The 23808-nt window shown below is 42.0% G+C and overlaps 2 protein-coding genes across 4 annotated transcripts in view; both read right to left on the bottom strand.

Annotated features, from left to right (window-relative positions):
• Positions 1-10943, bottom strand: part of PPP1R21 (protein phosphatase 1 regulatory subunit 21) — a 31815-nt gene extending 20872 nt beyond the window's left edge. The window contains exons 1-7 of the mRNA XM_042051618.1: positions 10649-10943; positions 7863-7931; positions 7293-7439; positions 5455-5556; positions 4597-4761; positions 4439-4497; positions 1949-2043 (exon numbers count right to left, since the gene is read on the bottom strand). Coding sequence (XP_041907552.1) covers positions 1949-2043; positions 4439-4497; positions 4597-4761; positions 5455-5556; positions 7293-7439; positions 7863-7931; positions 10649-10711 — 700 coding nt within the window. The 5' untranslated portion in view covers positions 10712-10943. The remainder of the gene's footprint in view (positions 1-1948; positions 2044-4438; positions 4498-4596; positions 4762-5454; positions 5557-7292; positions 7440-7862; positions 7932-10648) is intronic.
• Positions 10944-19765: 8822 nt separating this feature from the next.
• FOXN2 (forkhead box N2) overlaps positions 19766-23808 on the bottom strand; it is a 30389-nt gene continuing 26346 nt past the window's right edge. For all 3 annotated transcript variants that reach the window (XM_042051647.1, XM_042051649.1, XM_042051648.1), the window contains exon 6: positions 19766-23615. In XM_042051647.1, coding sequence (XP_041907581.1) covers positions 23098-23615 — 518 coding nt within the window. In that variant the 3' untranslated portion in view covers positions 19766-23097. The remainder of the gene's footprint in view (positions 23616-23808) is intronic.

Here is a 23808-nt window from a genome sequence, read left to right as displayed (position 1 = left end):
AGTGAAAAAATCTTTTAAAAGAAATCACACTTAAAGAATTCAAGATTATCTTCAAATTCCAATTTCATACCAAGGAGGGCCAAGTAAGACTAAAATATTTTTAATGGCTTGAACTTTTTTAAAGCTCCTGTATATTTGCTGTATTGACAATTCAGACTAAGATGTACTCTCCATGTATTTCAGCATTCTGCTCCAGTCAAGAAAGAACTACAATGATTATTCAGTTACAAGCAGGCATAATTTTCAGAGGGGCAGAGGGCTATTTGTACCTAGAGAACAGCTCACAAAGTCTTAGAGATTTGAAAGGGTTCACATCCATTCTCAATTCAGTTTAACAACAACCAGTTTAGTTTAAAATTTGCTGACAAAGGAAACTTACAGTTTCTCATTCCTTTTGTGTCATTCCCATTTGGCTATGAACGCATGGGAAGAGGTAGTTATGTTCAGTGGAAAAAAAAAACTGTCCAAAATTACTGAATCCTACTTCTAACTAAATGCTTCAGAAATTTTTTTCTACTCTGGAAATCATGCTTAGCAGTCAGGAAGTCATTTGATTGTTACTGAAATTAGCTGCTAGTTACACTTGAAGTCAGCTACAGAGGCTATAGGAAGACAGCTGGAATCCACAGCAAACAAACATCTCCTGACTTACATTGATCTATCACTAAAGAGATGTTCTCTATTTGCAGTGTTGTCTACTACACAAGCAAAGGCATTATGCAATGGCAGCTGAGTGAGCAGATAAATTATTTTAGCAAAGTTCTTGCTACAATGACAACCACCTATAAAAAAAAAAAATGAGCTAAAGAAGCCAGAGAAGTAGAAATAGGCAGCAGATGCCAGGCAAAGTGAGAGGAGAGAAGTGAAAAGAATACCAGTTCAAGGCAGCAACACCTAAGCATGATGCGCTGCATGGGAGTCAACATTTCCCAAAGAGATGATGATCTGGTGCTCCTAAGCCAAGACTCACTGGATTGCCAAACCAGTGGAGAACTTGGAACACTCACCCCTGCAGCACCTGCCAGAACAGCTTTTAGAGAACCTAAGGCTATTTAAAACATTGTTGTCAGGTTTTAAATGGAATGAAAAATGCAAAAGCTACCAATGAAATATACAAGAAACTCAAAAGCCTGTTTTCACTTCTCTGCTCCTTCTTCGCTACTTTCAGCTTTTTCACTATTCCAGATCCTCCTGGTCTTGAAGGGTCCAGAAGAGTCCAGGCAGTGCCTGCCCACCCTTGTGTTCAGCTACTTAGGAAAGCACACAGTGCACAGCATTGACCCAGCACATACTAACCCATGCTTGTACCAAAGCCATGCAAAGGCTGAGCACTCCTAACTCCAGGGGATCCTCTGCACTTCAGCTCATCTAGTAGCAGTTGGAAAGGAAGCAGAAAAACATTGCTTCAGGTAAAAGTCCCAAGGTTCAAAGGGCTTCTTCCCCCTTCACGTAAGAACTACTCTCTATGTTTTCTGATCAATGAGAAACCCTGACAAATTTCCCACTTAGTAATAAGTGCAGACCACTATTGCTGCAATATCTCTGCAGCTACCAGTTTATCCCCACCTTGACTTACTGCAACTCTTGAATATACCCTGCCAAAAATAATACTCTTTGAGATACGTAACCAATCTTTATGGAGCAACCATTAAATTGACAGTGTTCCTTCATTGTTTACAATATTCTGTCTACACTAAGCAATACAAGTGGCAAATCACTCAAAAGCCTCCAAAAGCTTCAATTTTCATTATATATCTAAAAAATTGGTATTTTAGGATTACTGAAGAAGACCATGACAAGTATTAGGAATACTTACTAGTTACCTCCAAGCGTCTGTTCAGATGTCCAACATTTCTTACAGCTAATACATTTTAATTCTCAAGGACTACTCCCTTCAGATGGATACCCAAAAAATCAAACAAGATACCCAGACCAAGGCAATACGTACTTGTGTCATTAAAAGGTACTTTTTCATTAATTATGCATAGAGATTCTTCCAGTCTACTGCCCAAAGCTGCTTGAAGATTCTTTAGCTGTTGCTGGCTAAATAACAAAGAGACAAACAAAAAACCACACACACACACACACATTGTAAACCTTTAAAATTTCATCTGTATCACCAACACAATATCTCACTATAAGCATCCCTTGAGTGTATCAGTATCTGTATCCTTCTAGAAGTCAGATAGAAATAATACAGTAGGAATCATCTGTCCTCCTTTACATCGTATTTAACACAACATTGAACCCTAATCCCTAAGAAAAGCAGTGAAAGTTACCATAAACTTGTAAATCCTAAATTCCCTTCTCGAGAAGCTCAATTTACTTCAGAGTTAAAATTCACCTTATTTTCCTATTGTGCAACTATTATATAAGCTGTATGAAGGCATTTTCTTCTACTAGAATTTGAATGGGAATGGAAATGGGCCTTCAAATTTGTTACTATGCATCCAATGCAGTATTCCAATAAGCAGGTAATGAGCTGTCAATAGTTCAGTTAACTATGTCACATCACTATCTGAAATACCTCAAAGGCTTTTCAAAACCCCATATTTCAACACTGCTATGATACTGCCTGTTCTGACAAGACTTGACAATTATGTTTCTGATGCATTCTCAAGTGATTTTTCTCTAAATTTTCTTTGCTTGCATTTGACTGCATAGATACAAGTGAACCTAAGTAATTAAGATTACTAACATAATTAGAATAGATTCCTGAGATGAACAGTAATATATTCCAGCATTATATACATATGTCTAGAAAGAACACTCCATTATTGAGTCAGACCAAATTCCACACCTTACCCAACTTAGGCCCCCAAATTCTTCACTGTTTTGCTTCCCATTTGACATCTAGAACTCCTGCACATATAGTGGAGGGTGGGGGGGAAGGTGTCAAAGGGACAGGCTTTTTTTTCTTTTTTACAACATTTAATACACAGAAATTTATCAGGTCTAACAAGGCGAAATAATCCAAAATAGATAAGGAAGATAAGAAGAAACCAGACAATAAGTAGCTCATGCACATTAACAAATATTTTTCTTGGAGAGCAGCTCCAAAACTGCATAGAAACTGTACAGTAGGTACTGCAGTAGCAGTGAGCATGATAGAAAATGAACTCCAAGACAAACTGAAAATGTACTTCCTTTTCATGCTGTACAGGAATGATAAACAAGTAGTTTGACATGTTTGGCCTTACATTCTGCCCTTTAATTTTCAAAACATGCAGGCTGTCAAGTCTCATATCCCCTGGCTTTTCTGAGTAAAGTGTGGGTGTCAGAGGCAAATGGATCCCTTCCCCTGACAGAGCAGGGAAAACAGAAGGGCAATATTCTCAGAGACACATCCTGCCATGTGTTCACCAGACAGTGATTTCAGTGTTTAAAATGAAGTGTCAGGCTTTATTACTTTTAAAAACTTAATATAGCATAACTTAAAATAGTAGGGACAACTTCTCACAATGACACCAATTACCCAGTTATCATAAAACATGATAGACAAGGCCTGAACCAAATAGTAGCAGATTAGGACTACAGTTGTTCAAACACCACAAAAAAAGCAAACAGCAGCAAAACACAGCTTTCATCCTCTTTTGCAAGTTATTTTTAGTGAAACCCTGACTTGTATTAGAGGAGTTATTAGATTCGAGTATCTTCACATCTATCAAAATAATTAAAATACACACTTCAGGGTTACCACGTGAAAGAAGGAACTCTGCATCTGATCATTCACTACACATCTTGTTCATTACATTAAAGATCTATGCTGCACATATATCTTCTAAAAAAATGCAGCTTAATGAACTTCAGAGAAACACACCCTAACTTGATTTGGCCCACAGTCCTCAACTTCCCATTTTCTACAACTTGTCTTCAAGACAACGAAAATATTCCAAAACTAACAATGTAATTCTCTGATAAAAACTTTCAAATATTCTAGCTGAGAACATTATACTTGAAGCAAAAACAATTGTTCAAGAAGCTTTTGCGTGGAGGGGGGTTTTTGAAACTCTTTTCAGTCAGTTCTCTCAGCATATCTGAGCATACTCAGATTTTGTTCTTAGAAGCAGTTTTTACAAACTCACATATCTTTGTTTCATACAAGTTTTTTCTTTCTGTGGTTTTCCATTATAAATAAATTCTTCAAGCTTTCATCAGCATCACTGCTATTTTAAAAGCTTGGAGACAAAACTGCTCTTACTGAAAGCAGAAATCATGGAATTGTCTAGTTCCATACACAGAAAAGGAAAAGAAGGCTTGACCCGCACAGGTCAGACTTGTCTTCATGATAAAATAATTTGAGTTTTATCAAAGACTTTTTTTTTTTTAACTCTTTTTTTAAAAGGTATTATCCTTAAAAAATAATCCAGTTAATGCTTTACAGCAGTTATTCCTTTACATCAACGAAATTTTCATTATATGAAATAAAGACACTTACCACTCTTCAGTTCGAAGCCTACAGTCCTTAGCTTCTCTTTCTAGTGTCTGAGACTTGATCTTTATGCAAGAAGATAATCTCACAATGTAAGTGCTGACACAGCAAGACATTGCATTTCAAACTTTTGAAACTTGCAAGCAAGAGGAAAAACTCCTTACTTCTAATTTGGCTTTATCATTCTGCAGCTTTTCTATGGTCTCTGTGTACTTCTTCGTTAAGCTGTCCACCACAGCTTGGTGCTGGGCAGCATCAGTTTCCAAAACCTCCAGTCTACTCCTCAGCTCTGCTTCTAAACGTTTGTGCTGCTCATCTGCTTCAAAGAACTAAAGGAAGAAAAGCAAAGCTCTTTAAAAAAAAAGCTTCATTTTGTTACTGAATCCAGTGCTATAAGTCACTCCAATTTCATTAGCCAGATCAGGTTAACAGCAATTACTAGTTCTCAGACAAACAGAAATTTTATTTTATTTACAGAGAAAAGATTCAGGAATAAAGTACTTTAATAAAAACAAAGTTTTGTAGTACCAAGCATTCTTTAAATATATTGCTGACTAATAGCAGACACACAAAAAACTGAACTTGAGCCATAAGGTTTTTCTCAAGTTTTTTAAAGTGAAATGCATTCCATTTTGGTAAAGCAATTCCTGACTTAATTATGGCAACTTGCAGAAAATATTTTATACTTTAAAGAAATTCTGAAACAGTTTATGAACTAACAAGAAATTTCCATCCAGTACCAGGCTATTTTCAGTAGGGCAGCTGTCACCAAAAGTTAAAAATTGAAATGAGAAAACATGTATTATGTGATTCCACACACTGTCTTAAACATCCAAAGTCAAAATACCTAATTTGCCTAGTGAAGATCTTTATAAACAAACTACCTGATATCATCCGCTGCTTTGCATACAACGAAGCTTCTAAACCCACCAGATTTTCAGACAGCACTTTACTTTCTGTATCTTTCTTTGTGTCACCAGCTTTCTGAACCAAAAATAAAGGCTAAACAAAATTTCACTCACAAGTATATGTAGTCGCTCATTTTCTTCTATTTTTTTCTGAAGATCTTCATTGAAGACACTTTTCTGTTCTTGACTCAACTGAGATGACGATTCTACACTTTTCTAAGAGAAACAAAATGCACTTATTATCTCCACGTCCCAGGTCAGTGAGAATAGTTCCCATAGCTAATTCCCAAAAGAGGCACGTGAGCAGATGTCCTGCTGACACTGATATATCAGAAGGTGTGAATACTGCATGGAGCACCAGCCTCAAGGCAGCACACTTCCCTTCACACCCTTGTTACCCTACAGAGATACAACACTGCCAAAGGAAAGCCTCCACTCAGGTGTCCCATTCACACACACAGGGAATCACATGGATGGGCAGCAGTCCATCTGAATTCACTGGAATCCTGCATGATACCAAAACCCTCCACACACAGGCTCAGTTGGTTTGGCAGCTGTGTGTAAGGCACATCTGTCCCCAGCAAGTGTCCGGGTGTAAGCCAGGCTGCTCTCAGCAGGCTATAGCACAAAGTGGCACGGAAAGCACAGGGTCTTTCTACAGATATCCCTCTGCTGCTTCCTCATTTATCACCCATTTAATCCCAAAGACTCAGACCACCAGCGAATCCCATACACCACACTGCTGAAGAAAGGCATTATTATCATTAAACACAGGGGAGACTCTTTGCATTTAAACTCAACACCAAACTTCAAGAGCTTGGGACAGGTAGGGCAGCTAAGGCACCGCTGTATTTGATGCCAGCCTGTGAATTTCACCTGAAATATGGGCACATGTTCTGCTCCTTCTAAAAGGATTGCACTCTGACACAGATCAGGGAACTAAAGCTGTGCATTTTGACACATGAATGGGAAAAACTTAGTGGCAGTGGTTTGCAAAGCTGCTAAAGGCAGGCTGATGTCCTTCAAAATTTGGAAACACAACTAGCAAAACAGTAACTTGCACAATATGAAATTAAAGAACAGAAGGGTCAAACTGCATTTGGAAGAACAATGTAGTCAGATGTATTATGCTTGTTAAGGAACTGGACAGCAGAAAAATGGACAAGAGTTTAGGAGAAAAGTAAGGAAGATGATCATATTACTAATCAATTGAATGATTTCTTTAATGTCACTCTGGATAACTACAGCACATTGAGAGCTGTAACCAAAAAGAAAAGACAGCAGTAATTAAGAGGGGTTTCCTCATGAGGAAAGTAGCAAGAGATGCTTGAGAATTACCTAAGTCCAAGCACACCACCCCTGGAATTCTGATGTTACCTACAGAAGACACAGCTGGTCTCAGAATATGATATCGCTAGGTTTAATCAGAAAGCATTTTGGCACAGAAAGATCACAGTATTGAAATTATTCTGTCATTTTGAAATGACAAAGAATACAAGCTAAACATTTAGATTTCAAAGCATTTGACAAGATTCACACAGAACAGCTATGATCACAGGCTGAAGAGTTAACTACCAACATCAAAATCCCAAAGCAAAGAGGTGGGGATGGGAAATGAGGAGTGATCAGCCTTCTGCATAGCAGCTGACTAATCACAGAGCTCCAAGGCATTTCCCAGTTGTTTGAACATTCAATAAGCATCCATAAAGGAAGACAGCAATTCAGTATCAGTCAGCTAACAAACTAGAAGAGAAATACGCAGCAAGTATTATATATATTGATACCCGTTTTATGGGTATTTTCACTTACATGAGGTAATAACACAAGTTCTGACAAGAACATTCAGCTCAACCCTTGACACAAAATACCTACTGCTAAAAATCAGGATAAGGCTTTGACAGGTGAGGAGCAGACATCTGCTAAGCAAGTTTTTCTTTGCCTTCAGCACATACCTTGTTCTTTTTGCCCCGAGCTTCACTTAATGCAAGTTCATCTTGAAGTAACTCCACCCGCTTGGCAAGTTGCTGATTTCGAAAGGTCAAGCTGTCCATTTCTTGTTGCAGCTTCCTTAGTGATTGATCCTTCATCTTCAGTTGTTCCTGAATGACAAAAAAAAATTTGATTTTAAAATTTTCGCACTTATTTTTACACATGCTTTTGATAAGTAGTATCACATTAAAAACAAGAACAAATTAGAAAATCACTTCACTACTTAAACGCTGAAGAGGCAGAAAGTATCATTTCTAAACTGAAAAAAGTTATTTCACTTCCTTGAGCTGCCCACAGACCACACTCAAGTAGATATTTCATTCTACACATTAATCAACTAGAAGCAACCTTGCCCTTTTACAAAGCCAGAACTTACAGAGAACAACAGGCTAGCTGCAAAACAGAAATTCTTTTACTAAAATCAAGTCCCTTATTCATTCTTTTATTGACATTACTTTTTAGTAAGAAGTACCCCTGTTTACCTATTTTGTCACAGCTTAGTACACCTGACATGAGGTGTTTTTAGAGATTACCTTCAATGAGGCAGAATTTGCTTGCTCATCTACAACTCCTTTTTTCAGGACTTGGTTCTGAGCACGAAGCTGAAAAACAAGAGATGCCAGTAACTATGCAAGACAAGGGAATAAATAAAAGCTATTCATGAGAAAGTGAAGAAAGCATCATATTCTCTCAGGAGAGTACCAGGTGTGAATGCTTTTTCAAGTATTTTCTTCAGGTAGATAGCAGTGGTATCAGGTTGAAAAAAAGTATCCATTTCATATCCTGACTTGCCAAGAAACAAGAAGTTACTTTACCACCTGAACATTTTGGTCAAATAGAACAGAATTCTTACTCAATAAATACCTTTCAAGACCAGTTACTTAAATATAGTTAAGATTTCAAGACCTAGGACCGGATATGGAAAAGTTGCAACCTCGTCCTTGACTAATGAAGTTCTTGGTCATACTCAGTGTGTCTCCCCTCTTCTCCCCAAAACTGTTTATAAACAGTTCTGGAACATAAGCAGGACTCACAAAGTCAAAATCTGTATCAATTCAAGAGAAGTTGAACTCTAATGCAAAATTACTTATTACCAGTGTCAGCAGATGATCCAGAGAGAACAGACTGACAGAAAAAGGCACAAAAAGCATAGAAGGAAAAGCCCTCTAAGCCTCACTTACACAGTACACAAAATCTGAGCTAAAATCACTGCAGTGAAAAGTGATACTCAAGAAATCTATTTCCCAGTCACTTCACAGAGTACCTCTACCCTGCAGCAATGAGGATACCGACAGTTCCATCTTCCCATTCCCTGAAAATTGCTTGAATCCTGGTTTCCTCAAAGGCAGTTTGTATTCATTTGACATGTGTGAGTCCAGCTGTTGCAGATATAAATTAAAAGGGTTTGTACAGTGTTTGGGAATACCTCTGGCAGGTGCATATAAGGCAAGGCTCAATGTAAAACAGCAATGGCTCACTGTTTCAGTGTGATGACTGAGTGTATTTGAAAGGTCAGAAGTCATTGTTAAACACAGCTGTTTTCCCTGCAGTATTCCCACTGTGCTGCTCAGGCATCGCAGAGGTAAGACAAGAAACTTCCAAGTGCACCATGGAAAAACTTCCAAGCACGGGGTTTCCCTAGCAAGAAAAAGCAGTGCAGTAGTTTTCCACACCTGTTTTTGTGCCACAGCTGCAGGAACACATCAGGTGCAGAGAACGAAGCAGCTCAGTCCTGCTGCACACACAGACCCCAGACACACAGGCTGCCACAAGCTGCAAGAGCCTTTTGACCATTCCTTCATGAGAGAGCCAGAAGCTGCAACTTGTGTGCTTTCAGAGCCTCTTCTTCCCCTCATCCTCCTTCTGGACTGCTCTGTGAACCGAAAGGAAAAGCAATCCTTTGGCAGGGACTTCCCCCAGCACTGCTTGAGTCTGTCAAACTCTTGTTCACCTCTCTCCATGGCTTTCACAGCACCATTAAGTGAACAGGCTACTCCAGGGCTACTCTCCATTTCCACTTGCACACAACAAGCAGCCAACTGAACATGTGCACAAAGAGGAGAGGGCTCTGCAAAGGGGAGTCCCACAATGAACTGCACTGCACAAGAAATGGGACGAGATGAAAAAAATAGCTCCCACAAAGGATAAAGGAAGTGCCACAGGCTGAGAAGTGCACGATGAAGCTCAAAGAAAGCTTTGGGACATCATGATACTAAAAGAAAGAGGACCCAGCAGCTGGAACTATTGGAAGCTGTAGTCAGAAGCCCACATTTCAAATGCTCACTCAGGAATCAAGCACCAAAATCCCTCCATTATCTTATCCGCAGCCACTACTGATCTCCAAGGAATAACAGAGCCTCTGTATAAAACAACAAGACATATGAACTCTGACACCTACAAAGATGCAAAGTTAAAAATTAAATTTTCTTAAAATTATTTTGTAGAAGCTTTAAAAGGATATCTATCTGTGAACAATTTAGATTCTACACATGGTGTTTTTATAGCAGTTCCAAGGAGAACAGTATTTAAAGACATATGGTTCTGTAAGCTGGGATAAGTGTCAAATACAGACAAGTGCCTTGTGACAGTCACCGATGCTGGGCTACACAAAACCAAAGTGCTGCCTTTCTCCCCCAAGGCTGCTAAAGGACTGTGCCATTCAAGACCAGCAGTCTCCTCTTCTTTTTATTGAAGACGAAAGAATGAAGAGCTCCGTATTAAGCAAGGCTCCACTATTTTAGAAGTCATCTCAGGCACCTTGGAAAGGAAAGGCTTTCTCCACTATGGGCTACAAATCTTTGCAAACCCTGTGTCAAGCAGCACCAGAAACAGGATGCAAAGCCACCTAGGGCAGAAGAACGGGGACAGACAAGAGGCAAGTGTGGAAGCAAGTGTCCTGCTCACTTCCAAGGCGCTGCAAGCACCACTGGCAGCGCCGAGTTCCCACACGCACCGCCCAGAGAGCTCACACGGGTGAGACGCACGACCGAGACCTCGCAAATGCTCACACTCAAGCGGATAAAACCAAGTTTCGTGCCCGAATGGGAAGCGGAGAATAAGGGAGAACACTGTCATTTCACTTCCCTGGCACAGCTGAGCCCGCTGTTTGTACTCCAGGATGTCTTGCAGACGAAGCCATTCTGCCCTCGCGGCGCTCCCCCGGCACCTGCAAACCCGCACCTCCCGCGCCGCCCCGAGTCTGCCTCCGCCTCATCCCCCGGAGGCGGCACCCCTGGGCCCCCAGCACCGGCCGCTGCCGCGGAAACCAGCGCTGCAGCCCCGAGCGGCGTCGAGGGCGGCGGGCCCCGGTGCCCGGTACCTTGGAGTACTCCTGGGCCAGCTTCTGGTACTTCCCCTGCAGCTCCGCCGCAGCCGCCGCCATCTCCGCCCCGCCGGCTCGGCTGGACTCGGCTCCGCTCGGCCGGACTCGGCTTGACTCGGGCGCTCCCGCCGGCCCCGCACGCCCGCGAATGGGAAGACGCACTTCCGGGTTCAGGGCGGCGGGAACGTGATGACGTAACGGCGCGGGGCCGGGGGGCGGAGCTTTAAGCCGCCGGCGCCACCATCTTGACGCAACTTCAAGATGGCGGCGGGAGGGGGGCGGGGCTGCCGCGAGGACCTAGTCACGTGACACCGGCGAGGCGCTCGCTGTCACCGGCCGTTGCCGTGGCGACGGCTGCGGGGCCGCGCGCGGCCTCCGGGTTACGGGGCGCCGCCCCGCCCAAAAAGCTTCGCCCGGGAGCGGGGCCGGGGCCAGGGGTTCATGTCGCGATGATCGCGATGCGAAAAGCGGCGAGCGATGATCCGGTGCCCCGGCGCCGTCCCTGCCTGGGCACCGTGCCCCCGCCGGTCCCGCGGGTCCCCGCCCGGGCAGCGCTGTCGCCAGGGGGAGCCCCGGGACGCGCGACACGCACCGAAACTGAGGCAGCCGCGGTTTTTTGCGGGCCCGTAGGGGACTCAAGGAAACAAAAGGCGGTTCAGACACTTCCCATGGCTCGCAGTGGGTGTCACTGCCAGCGCTTGGATCTCCCTACAACCTCCAGCCTTCATACACTAATTGAAGGAGATACTGAGTATATCCATTATATCCTAAGGAAGGAGTACACGGGTAGATCCCGGGTCGTGCAATGCCCTCTCAAGCTGCAGCAACTCGAATTCCACAGTCTCGGGCATCATTCCGAGGGGATCTCATCAATGCATACAAATATCTCGAAGGCAGGTGCCAAGGGGATGGTGCCAGACTCTTCTCAGTGGTGCCCAGTGTTAGGACAAGGAGCAATGGCTGTAAAGAAAACACAAATTCCACCTCAGCACGAGGAAGAATTTCTTTACACTGAAGGTGGCAGAGCACTGGTACAGCTGCCCAGGGAGGCTGTGGAGTCCCCCTCCCTGCAGACATTCAAACCCCACCTGGACTCGCTCCTGTGTCACCTGCTCCAGGTGACCCTGCCTTGGCAGGGGGTTGGACTGGATGGTTTCCAGAGGTCTTTTCCAATCCTAACAACTCTGTGATTCTGTGTTTCTGGGTATCTGCACCAGTGTTTTCCTGGGGGGGCCCTTCTCTGCTCTCTTCTCTCCAGTGTGCAGGTCTCTGTTTTGGAGCCACCTTTGAGCTTCTCCAGTGTTCAGCCATCTTTTGGAGATTGCTGAGGCTCTGCTACTTATCTCCTATTTGCTTCTTTATCCTCAGATTTGCCAAACATTTAAACATGTATATAGCGTCAGCACGCTTCAAGCAGAAACTGAAAACATCATGAAAGGTGTATTTGGTCCTGCCAGGTACTCAGACAATGCAGAATTTTGTTTCTGAACATGACTGGAAACAGATGTGTAAGGAAAAGTGTAATAAGGCAAAAATGTGATGAGACTTTACCAGTATATGCTGAGCATCTGGCGATTTGCAGGTTAAGGGCTTTCTGGTCTAGGACAGAGATGTAGCAGCAAATTATTACTTTTGTTCAGTTTCCATGGTATCATTTTTTTTCCACTTGATTTCAGCACGGTGTCTTCATAGCTGTTCCTCAGTAGTGGGTAGTGCTAGAGGTGATAAATCATCATTTTGTTACCTCCTTTTGTCTTTGTTCCCATTAAGTAGGAGTGGATAGAAGGTGCCTGCAATGGAAACTAATTTTTTTCCTTCATCTTGAGGCTTTGATGGTGTGTGTGTGTGCTATTCCTTTGCTCATCACAGTAGTGGAGTTGGTGAGCCCTAAATATGACATGGGGGCCAGATTAGTAAATAGGTTTGTACCTCCAAAGGAAGGCTTAACGTCGGAGGAGATGATCCATATTGCCAACAACAGCACTGTGCATTTTTAGGAAGTAAAAAAGGAGAAATAAGCAAAACACACAGAGTCATCGTTCATCCAAATGATCTTGCTGCTGTTCTGCTTGACCAGAAGAGCTTAAACAGCAATCCTGGAATAAGAAATAAGGAAGCTCTAGTTTTTAACAATTAGAGCAGATACACTTCTCCTTCCACTCCATTTTGCATCCCCTACAGAAGTTTCTAGCAAAGCAAATGGGGTTTGCAGTTGCTGCACATCAGGGTTAAAAGCAGCATGCTTTCCATGGTATGTCCTTATATGTCAGTGCAGTTAATTTTGTACAGGAAAATTATTGAAAGCCTTTACATTTGCCTCCCACCTGTATTTTTTGGGTTGCATTTTCCAGGATGTGTCTTTCACTGAAGTGTTACACTGAAATACTTTGAACACACTTTGCAAGTACTCCCGAGTTTGTGCTGCCTTCAAAGATGCTTTTGTGATGCAGTTTTCCCCTTCTCTCTGGTGCAGTGAATGCTGGCAGAGAGGTTTCACAGCTGAAAGCTGGGAAACGGAGCTCAGGGAATTACAGTGCCTAGTTGTGGCAGAATAAATTGCTTCCCCACTGACAACAGCAGTGCTCCTGACTGGGCAGCAGGCACTTGGAGTGGAAGAGCACAGAATTTATTTGCCTGCATCCCCGCAGAGTGGCAAGATCCAAGCGTACATCATATAGGGCATTTATCATAGGAGGGAATGCCAGTTGCTTGAAACAAGTGAAAGGAGCGAATAAAAGCTGGCTGCCTTTTCTGCTTTAAAGCTGAGATCTGGCTGCAGGATTTTTAGGCTCATCAGAACAGCCCTACTTCAGTATATTTAAGCATCAGGCCAGCCTCTTGTGTTTTAAAGTGGTACTGTCTCTTGCCCAGTTTCTCATGGATCCCAGGGTCCCTATAATGTTAATGTTGTAATTTATCAGTGTCCCATGGTGGTACTTGGCAAACAGCTTCAGCAAATTTCCCCAAAAACACAGGTGACGAAAGTTAGCTTGTTTGTTGGTTGAGGTTTTTTAACTCTCTCGCTGGAAATTCTCAGATTCATCCTTTTGATTTGCCATGGCAGCTGCAGTGCTACTTCCCCAAACGTCAGCTGTGAAAAAATGTCTTTGTTGTTCTGTTTCCTCACAAGCACATCCTTAATTCTCACCTCTCCCTGGAAAGCAAGGTTGTCCCAGCACTGCAGCCCAAAGACGTGTCACTGCAGCGTGGTGTCGTGAGGCTTCCACAGCACTGACTCAGTAATTGCAAGGGACTGGTCCTCTTGTCGCAAGTTTGGAGCAAGAGAGCTCATGGGAGTGGAATCCCAAGCAGTGTGGGGTGGTTGCCACAGGACCCCCAAAATACTGCCTCCTGCAAACACACCCATGGGGATATAAGTACAGGTTATGGCAGCAGAGCTTAATGCAAGCTCATGACGTGTGGAGCAAAGGAATCCCTCCCAACACTCATGGCATTTTTGTTTCCATGGGGGAAAACAGATAGCAAAAGACAGACAGTATAACCGAGGCTGTCCTTCCCTTGTGCCTGTGCTCAGTAGCTGGTACAATGGGTGTTGAATTCTAGGTGCTCTCTCAAGACAACTAATTTATTTAAGAATCACAGTGATTTCAAAATGTCCCATTTTCAAGCTCATTTGTCCTCCCTCCTCTGCTCAAACCGTGTCACCCCCTCTGTTTAGTCAGAACTTGTACTTACAGACCCCGGGAATAGGTGCAGGTAAAGAAATAAACAAAGAACATATTTCAGATTATCCTGGATGTTTTCTGTGCTTTGGGAAAATAAACTTCACTGTCATCACTTATGTCCTCACAAGTACTCACAACAAAAGGGTTTCTAAGAGACAGAAAAAATTCAAAAATGATTGGAAGGGAGCCATCTTCAGTCATCAGACTATCACAAGCAGCACATAAACCACATCCTCGGAAGCTGCGAACACCCAAAACTGGTGTTTTGTTTCTGTTATCGTAGCAACGGCAAGTCTGAACAGCAGGATGTGTGCTCACAAGGCACGCTCGTTATTTCTCATGGTGCCTGTAACAAACTGCTCGTTATGAATAACCTTTCACCTTATCAAAACCTGATTGTTCTCATAAAAAAAAAGCAGCCAAGTAGTAAAAAAAAGTGTATGTATGTACAGATATGCGCCTCACAGAACAGTTTAATTATTATTCTATTCATTGTCATCATTCAGTGTTTCCATAGCATTTAAAAATAGAAATGAGAACAAGTCTCTCTCTCTCTCTCTGATTCTCTCTCCCTCTCTCTCTCGTGTCCCTTCCCAGCCCATAGGTTAAATAGCTTGAGTCATCTATAGGGTGTGTGCATGGCCAGGGGAGCGGTGCCTTTGTACAGGAAGAAATTGCTGAGGACGAGAAGATGGAAAAACTGAGCAGGCAGCTGCCGGTGGTAAGTCAGAGTTGAACTTTGCAGCTCACGTTCCACATGGGTACAACGCATACCAGCCCTGGGTGCAACAGCAGGAACTGCTGCAACCCCTCCTCAGCAAATCCTCACTGATACTCTCTCCGTAAAACAGCAGAACTAAGTAACAGCTGAAGAGTTACAATTATTGAAAGCTTTACATTTGACTCCCACCTGTATTTTTAGGTTTGCGTTTTCTAGGATGTGTCCTTCACTGAGGTGTTACATTGAAATACTTTGAACACACTTTGCAAGTACTCCCGGGTTTGTGCTGCCTTCAAAGATGCCAGCGGTGGGAATGGGAACTTGGAGCAGTGGAAGGGGGGATGCCTCAGGAGGATTGAAAAGCAGCAGGACAGTATCCCAATCAAATCACCTGCTGAAAAAAGTGCCTTGGCAGGGACAGGTTTGCCTTTGTGGATTGGTATGAACTGGGAAGGAGAGACAGCACGAAGAGCAAGGACGTATCAGTTTTAAACCCTAACAATGGGAGGAGGAAGATTCCTAGGTGTGATTATGAGGCTGAGAGGAACTCTATTAGCATTTTTAAAAATATGAATAATCTAATTTTTTAAAATTTTACTGCATTTGGGGGGAAGAAGGGGTTGTGCAGTTCTCAGTGTTTTTTCTTTTGTTGTTGTTATTGTTGTTGTTGTTATGATACTGACCAGTTACAGCAGCTTTATCTCAGCTGAGTGAGATACCACATTAAGATGGTAGCAGTGAACTTGAGTGCACTTACAGGGGTGTGTAGTAATTAATCAAAGAGTGACACAGCTGGTCAGAAATATTTCCTTTTTTTTTTTGTAAAATACCTGAGTAGCATTCCAAGCCTCCACATTTTAGAAAGAAATAAAATGTAGATAATTATTAAAAAAAAAAGCTACACTAAACAACCACCCCCAAAAAAATGCACAAAAAAACTATCCTCTGTAGAACTTCATCATTATCTGTAAATGCAATGATTTAAAAGAATTAAATTTTTCTGGTGTTAAAACTCCCTTAAATTTCAAAATTACATCATTTTTTTTCAAATGGCTTTAGATAAGATGACAAGCTTCTTAACCTAGATGAAATTCAGCAAGAAACAAGAGGACACATAATATTACTACAAATGGAAGCTTAATTGTTATTGCCAGCTTCCCATCCACCAGCGTTCATTCACTTGAAATCCAGCATTCCTTAGAAGGAAAGCATGGGTGAGCCACTTGCACAAGCCAGCAAAGAAAGGAACATTCCCAGAACAACAATGCAGGATTTGCACCTCTAATTGTGTCCCATATTTCTGTGTATAGATCAGAGCTAAAATGAAATTTGGTAGCAAGCTCTACCTGAGGCGTTTTTGCTTCTCCTCGTTCTGAGACGTTATCCGTGATAAATAAAACAGCACCACTACGAGGGGCAGGGTATTTGTGAAGTTGGGCACCAACAAGTAGGGATTAACCAGCACACTGGAAATAATGAACCTTGACAGATCTAGGGTTAAATATTTTAAAATTAGATCCTGCTGAAAGCTGAATCTTGTCGCTTAGCAACAGCCGCACGGGATGCTGCTGTCACTCAGAGGATGCTTCTCTGGGGAGCTCACATCACGCTCACAGAAAATGGGCTGTGATTGGGGCAAGGTGACATCATATTTTAAGGTAGCAGCCAACACGATTGCACTCAAGCTAATACCCAGAGATTTAAGGAAACATCTCCTCTTTCGGAACGGCTCAGCTCTGCCCACACCTCACCTGACCCAGGGAAGAGCCTGCGCGGAACAGCGGGACGTGTTAGCCAGCACAGCACAGCCAAACTCAACAGGTGGAGTTTTCATCCTTTAAATTACTCAGAGCCAAAAGAAAAGCAAAATGCCTGCTATTTGTGGAGGCCTGACTGTATTCAGAGCATGGAAACCTCCACCAGCAGTTCAGAAAACACGCACAAAGCCAGTGAGAGAGAATAAAATGTACCCTTACTGAAAATAACCAAAAATTCAGTTGGCTAAGCTAATTTTAGCACTTTTAACAACTGAAAACCTACTGGATTTTAGTAAGGAACCAAGATACCAAGTTAATTAAATTTTTAAAAAGCCTTTGAGGCACAAAATCTGTTTTTCAAAGCAATGCTGTGTTAAGGTTGGTACATGCACCTACAGAGATTTTTCTGAACACCTGCCTGGCAACTCTAAAGCACATAAGCACATCAGAGCATCTGAGGTTGGTCTGAGAGAAAACAACCTGCATTTTTAAGTATGAAAATACACAGATTCTTAACTGCTATCAGCAGTTCTGGAATGGATACAGAAATTGGGTATTCAGTCCAACCTAGTACAGTGCCCACTAGCACTTGGAGAGTCAAGGTATCAAGGAAATGGAGGTTATGGCAACCAGCAGAAGAGCAACACTCACGTAGACATACCTAGGTTTAGGAAACTGGATGTCCTTCTCCGAACATTGAAAGAGCACAGACAGGTCCTTCTTTCTTTATTTTGGGCAGGCTGTGCCAAAAAGTCTTTCCTGGTGAGCAGGAAGGTCACCAGGAGGGATCACAAAGATTGTGACAGATCTCATTAAATCAACCTCCAGGTCATGAACTACCAAACTTCCTGCTGACTGGGGCCTCACCATTTGTCAGTGATGGAGGAGAACAAACATAGGGACATATTAGTTGATAATAGGATTAGTCAAGCACATGTGGCCAGGTGAAGGCCATGCAGGCAAGCGCGCTGCAAAGGCAGGGAAATATTAAGGTCAGGTTTCAAAGTAAAGCACTCTAGAAGAGTGGTTTTTACTCCTCTCAGGCATGTGCCAGCAGGCTGACTTCAGTCTGGAACTGAGGTACAGAAAAGTGGTTAAGAGGAACGAAGATCATGTCTTCCAAACGGAAAACAAATAACTCTGGTTTGTTTAACAAGTCAAGAGTCTAAGGAGGGAAATGATTGCTTTTGTACTGATGCAATAGGAAAATAAACATGCCGCTGTTTAATGAAGAGCTGTTTAAACGAACCCTGGCAGAGGGTAGGTAGTAATTTTATGTCAGCACTAAGTAGTTTACAACAGTAAGAGCAGGCAGCTTTCAGGGGAGCCTTCTGGAGGAAAGGGGAGAAAAAAAACCCCAACCAATCTGAAGACCGAAAATTCAAGCAGAGGTGATATTGCTTCCCAGGTATGAGAACAACCCTCACGGGTAAAAACAAGGAAGATTTTTATGGTTAAATATGCTGGGAAAGTTCACAGTAACAGCATTACTGGACTACTATGTAATTATCTCTAAGCTACATGTATTCAGTCTGACTACTCAAAATAAGAACACTTACAGGTACCTGTAACCTCAAAACCTGTGAAAGAGTAACCATAGTCCCTGTCAAATTTAGACAACCATTTTTTCCAAATAAATGTAATCTATTAGGTATTTCTTCAACAACTGTCCTTAAAATACAGGTGGTGTAAGTGCATAATTACTTCAGTTAATGCTTTATTTTGAGAGTTGTGGCTCCATACAGAGGATAATTTCCAGCAAAGTCATAACAGAAGAAAACACTCTTGGGAAATTTAACAATGAGCTCAAGGTTCTCAGCATAATATAGTGAATAACAATTAGAAAGGTATCATTAACATATGATACATGGCTGTGATTTTGTCCAAACTAATTAGAGCAGTTGTTCTCTTATTAGTCTATTAAGATGAACACTAAATCAAATATATTAATAGTGCACATATATTCTGTAATGTGTGGTTTAAATTTTGTTAGATATGGCAATAAAACAAGTCTTTGTTAACATCTACTGTTATCACTTCAAGTACTGAGAAAGTTGTATGGTCATCAGATCCTAGAGCAAGCTCACCTTGGTGACACCAGTGGGTTAAACAAATAAAAATACAAGAGATGGACCAAAGTTTGCTTTTAATAGAGATAAACATCATGTCATATCTTGTTTTCCTCTGGTGCTTCTGCCTCTCAGGCACTGGAAGGGCACATGCCACATGTGTGCATTTGAGAAAAAAGCTGGCCCAGGAGCAGCAAGCTGAGGTATAAAATGGGATGGGGAATATTATTCCTGCTAGTAAGAGGAGTCATTCCCACCTGTGTGCTTTCCATAAGGTCTTCTGTACAAAGAACCAATAGGCATCATAAATCACTATCTAGAGAAAGTAAACACTGAAAAAAACCCTAAACAAGACCTATGCTGCTTTATCCAGGGACTCATTTTTTAAACTACCTGTCCTGTAAATAGGCTGTTGATCTTTGAGTCACATCCAAGCAACTTGGCCACAGCAATACAGACACAGAACAGCAAATAATCACAGGTGTTTCATCAGCAAAAGATTAAAGTTATTTCTGGTTAAACAAGAGCTTTGCACAGGAGGGCAGAAGTTATGCAGTAGTGTTTCAACAATACCCAAGATGTCAAAACATTCCTTAGGTTCCAGGCTAAAGGGTGAAATCTTAGCCTCAATACGATGCTCTTCAAACTTTAGGGGCCAGCTATGGATGAATGTGACTCTAAGCAAATCCTGCTATGGACTGATAGGTATTTCACAGATGATTTCCACATGCATGCAAACACCTTAACCAACCCACATGAATCACACACTGGGCTTTTTACACTAGTCCAGTCTTGTGGAAGAAGTTTAAATGGGAAGGTGGAATAGTCAGCACCATCCGAGACCAGAGCCAGGGTCTGCAGACAAAGAGAGAACACAGCGCTTTCTGTTTGCAATGCTGTTTATTTTAGAAAAGCCCCTTTGATCATCTGAATGAAAAATGTGGGCAGAAAAGTCACAAATGTTATAAAACAAAGTTTATTCTGCAATATTTTGTCATAATGAATTGCATCTCTTTGGTAAAAATAAAATTTATAAACATTTTAATTAACAGAGATTAGCATACAAAAAACTAAACTTTTGTAAATCGTCTTTAAAACGGGTAAAGGACTAAACCAGAGGAAAAAGGGTTAGAATTGGTCACCTACTGGCAAAATTATTCTAAACAAACCCAAGGACATTGCTTATGCTACATTAGAAACAAGCTAACGGGAATGGTTTAAAAACAACTCTGGTTCATTTGATCAGAAAGCATTCTTACAATTCACTTTTAAATAAATAATAGTTACAATGAATTGGCAATTATAAAATGTTTTATATCACTGTATGGCAGTAACATAATACTTTTAATTATGCACTTTTTAGTTTGAAGAAATGTACATTTATAAAACAGACTTGATAATGGCACTGGCAGTTAGGTGTGAAGAATGTGCTTTAAGATAAAATAGCAGGTGCAACATTTAAAATATTCTACCTTTTCTTTTCAATAAATATTTTGACCACACCATTATTAACGTGTATGAGTATACTTTGCTTTAATTAAAGCTTGTACTTTTCAGGCTGATGAAAAGTTGCAAACCACAAAACTTTCATTTGACAGTTGGATTTCAAAACATTTGATGTGACTTCTGTGGATCAGTAATTTAGGACTGGAACCTGAAAAGCCATTGTAGGTTTGTACAGTAATCACATCAGATTTACCCTGAACAGAGCAACCCACTGTGTACACAGGTCTCATACACTTCTTCACTGTATTTAAAGAGCTGAATGTGGTTCATTAATACTTTTCTTGCCAAAATTTATCTGAGTCAACCATTGGCATCAACATTTTACATATGTCACTAAAAAAAAACCCCAAAGCCCAACAATCAAAATAACTTTTAATTATACTCCATTTATACTATATACACCAGGGTCTCTAACTGAGGTGGCAAACAAACCCAAACCCAATAGATATGTAAGAGAAAGGAAGGGCAGCTCTTCTCCCACTGCCAAGAGAGGTGCTCCACAACTGAGCTGTCAGCCTTTGCTGCCAACACGTGGGCAGGGGCCTGGGACAACACGGTGGGACAGGGCAGGGGCACAGCTCATCTGCCTTCCCCTTTGGAAGCAGAGAGGGAAGACAGCAAAGCAGGAAGAGCAGGAAGAGCAGGGCCCTGCCGCACCGCTCTGTGTCCCAGGGAAAGGCTGCTCCCCCCTTCCACAATTCCAGTTCTCCCAGGCTGACAGCTGTAAGGATGGATGGGATGCAGCTTTCTCTGCTAACTGCTGATTAGTAACTGGTTTTCACTGGTCATTGCATATAGTGATTAAATGCATTGTTAGCATCCCAATCCTTCAGGTATGCTGAAGTCATTGTCACCAACTGCAGGGTTAACAGCAGCACAGACACACTCCCGGTAAGTATCAACCTCCTCAAATTTTATCTGAGGCAAAAAATAATTCAGAACCAAATCAAACCATGGAGCCGACTATGACCGCAGCTTCCAGAATACCTGGACCTTGATCCAGCTTTGGAAGCTACTGCAACCACTTCAGCAGGAGCCAGGCAGCACCCCTCTTCAACAGTGTAAAACTGAAATCATGGCATGAGCAAAACCTCAGGCTGCTCACAGTATTTCTGTGTATCTGAATCCTCCTTTTCACACTGACACAAGCTCTGCCCTTCACAGTTTTCCATGAGAGTTCAAAAGCAACCCATGAGCAAAAAGCAGTTCCAACCAAGCATTCACATTTTCAGCTCCTGAAATCCTAAGAACCACTGCATTGGTACTTAATTTTCCTTTAAATAGCGAGTTTTACCCCTACTACCGATCAGTAACACATCCAATATCAGATCTAATTGGCTAATGCAGCACTTGTGATAGCCAGAAGACACACACACGTCTGCACACACGTTGCCCTGTTATAGGTGTAGGCTAACAGGTGCTCACACAAAGCAGGAATGAAGCAGAGTATTTTCCTTCCCTTTCAAGAAATAAAACAAATCATTCTTAAAACTGAATTGGAAAAAGAAAAAAAAAAAACAAAACAAAAACAACCAACTTTTTTTTTTTTCTCTCCTAGTGTTTGTGCTTTAAATTCCAAACCACAAAGAACCTCGAATATTTCAGGCTTGATCCAACAGCCATAGAGTCAGCGGGAGCACCACCGTTGTCTTCAAGAGGCACTGGAATGGGCCCTCAGAGCAACAGACCTTCAGCAGCATGGCTGTGTTTGCATTGGAAGCAGACAGTTTAGGACAGGATTCATGAAGAGACTGACAAATAAGGAAAAAAAAAAGGGGGGGGGGGGGCAAAAAAACCCACACTAGTCTAAAGAAAGGCATTCAAATAGCCAGGAAAATACTCCCTTAGGGAAAGGTTAACTTTTGGCTGAATCCAGCACTGTTTTCAACAGTGGGCATTGGTTTCCTAAGTGGCTCTGCTCCTAATTTTCACCCAGCTTGCCCAACACCTGGTGGAAGCAGTAGCTTCACGTTGGTGAGAACGTTTATGGCACATCATGCTACCTTTTCAGCAACAGGAAAGATGACCTTGGATAGCTGTTTACAATTCTGCAACATACTTAAGGCATCCTTGTATGTACAGTACTGTTAAAACCCGCTCCAACAGAACTGCTTACCCATTTTTGAACAGAAAATTAAAAAAAAAAGGCATCATCTACAGGAAGATGTAAGCAATCACCACTGATTTTAAAAGAAAAATAAGAAAAAGAGGGATAAAGTTCAACATACCACTAAACATTTTTTGGCTGAAGGATGTCTAGGAACTATAAAGAGATTCTCTTATTGCAAAATGAATTTGAATCCTTTACATGGAAGTCAGAGCCCTTAGACAGAACAAAATTCACCTCTGCAGATGGGGCCAGCAGAGATGTAAATACGATCCACAGTGTGCATCTGAACAAACGTATCTCTGAAAAAAAATAAAGTCAACTATTGAAAAGAAAAAAAAATTAAAAAGTGATCATTAAGAAGTATGCTTTCAGGTTTTCACAAGTCATGCATATCTTCTAATTTGAGAAGATTAAATATTTTCTTTTTAGGTGGTGATTTAAAAATAAATGGCTAAATTATAGTTTGCGCCAAAAATTAAAAAAAAAAAAAGCAGTGAGTCCTCTTATGGCTTTGATCTCCCTTGTGAAGGGCAAAAGTAGAAGAGTATTGCCACAATTAAAAAAAATATATGTATATATTCAACACTGACAAACATATTATTTTTTCCTTTGCTTGTGACAGTGGGTCTTTGCAGTACTTATTAAGGAACTCAAGCACGTTTGGATGCCAGCAAGGTGAAGCAGAGACCCTGCTGCTTCCTTCAGCTCCTCATCGATTTCCTGACACAGCTCCTCGAGTACTTTCTTGCTGGGCTGACTTTCCTCAGAGGTATCTCCACAAGGTTGGGATGCATAGCCACTGTCTCCCAGAGGATCATCTTCATAGTCCACGTCCGTATCCACCTCGCTGTGAAAGCCCTCGCTGCCATCGCTGCCGTCGTGGCTGCTCTTGGAGATGAACTCGTACACCTCGTCCAGGGAGGACAGGGAAGACACGCTGGACCTGGATGCGCAGCGCTGGGAGCCCATGCTGCTGGCACTGTAGTTGTGATCCTCGCTCGGATCAATGTTGGTGGCTGTGGTGTCGTTCTCCTGCAGGTTGATGGAGCTGGGAGGATTGAACGCACTGCCATAGCTCCTCTTCTTGGGTGTCTTCAGAGGCTGAGGTTTCTCGCCTATGGAAAACAAGACGTGTCAGTAGGCAAACGCTCCAGGGAGATCACCTGCACCATGAGCACACTGTGCCTGGCTGGCTGCAAGGGAAGCTGAATGCCAGCGTTCAAAGTCACAATGTGCCTGTTTGCTGTCATCCGCAGGGGACAACAGTCTTCAGCTAATCACAACCAATAGCTACAGGAACAGAGAAGT

This window comes from Corvus kubaryi, unplaced genomic scaffold (genome assembly GCF_017639235.1).
Source record: "Corvus kubaryi isolate FWS band 111438036 unplaced genomic scaffold, C.kubaryi_AGA036_p1.0 76, whole genome shotgun sequence".
Taxonomy (NCBI): domain Eukaryota; kingdom Metazoa; phylum Chordata; class Aves; order Passeriformes; family Corvidae; genus Corvus; species Corvus kubaryi.
The sequence above is the reverse complement of the archived record's forward strand: the minus strand, read 5'-3'. Positions and strand labels throughout refer to the sequence as shown.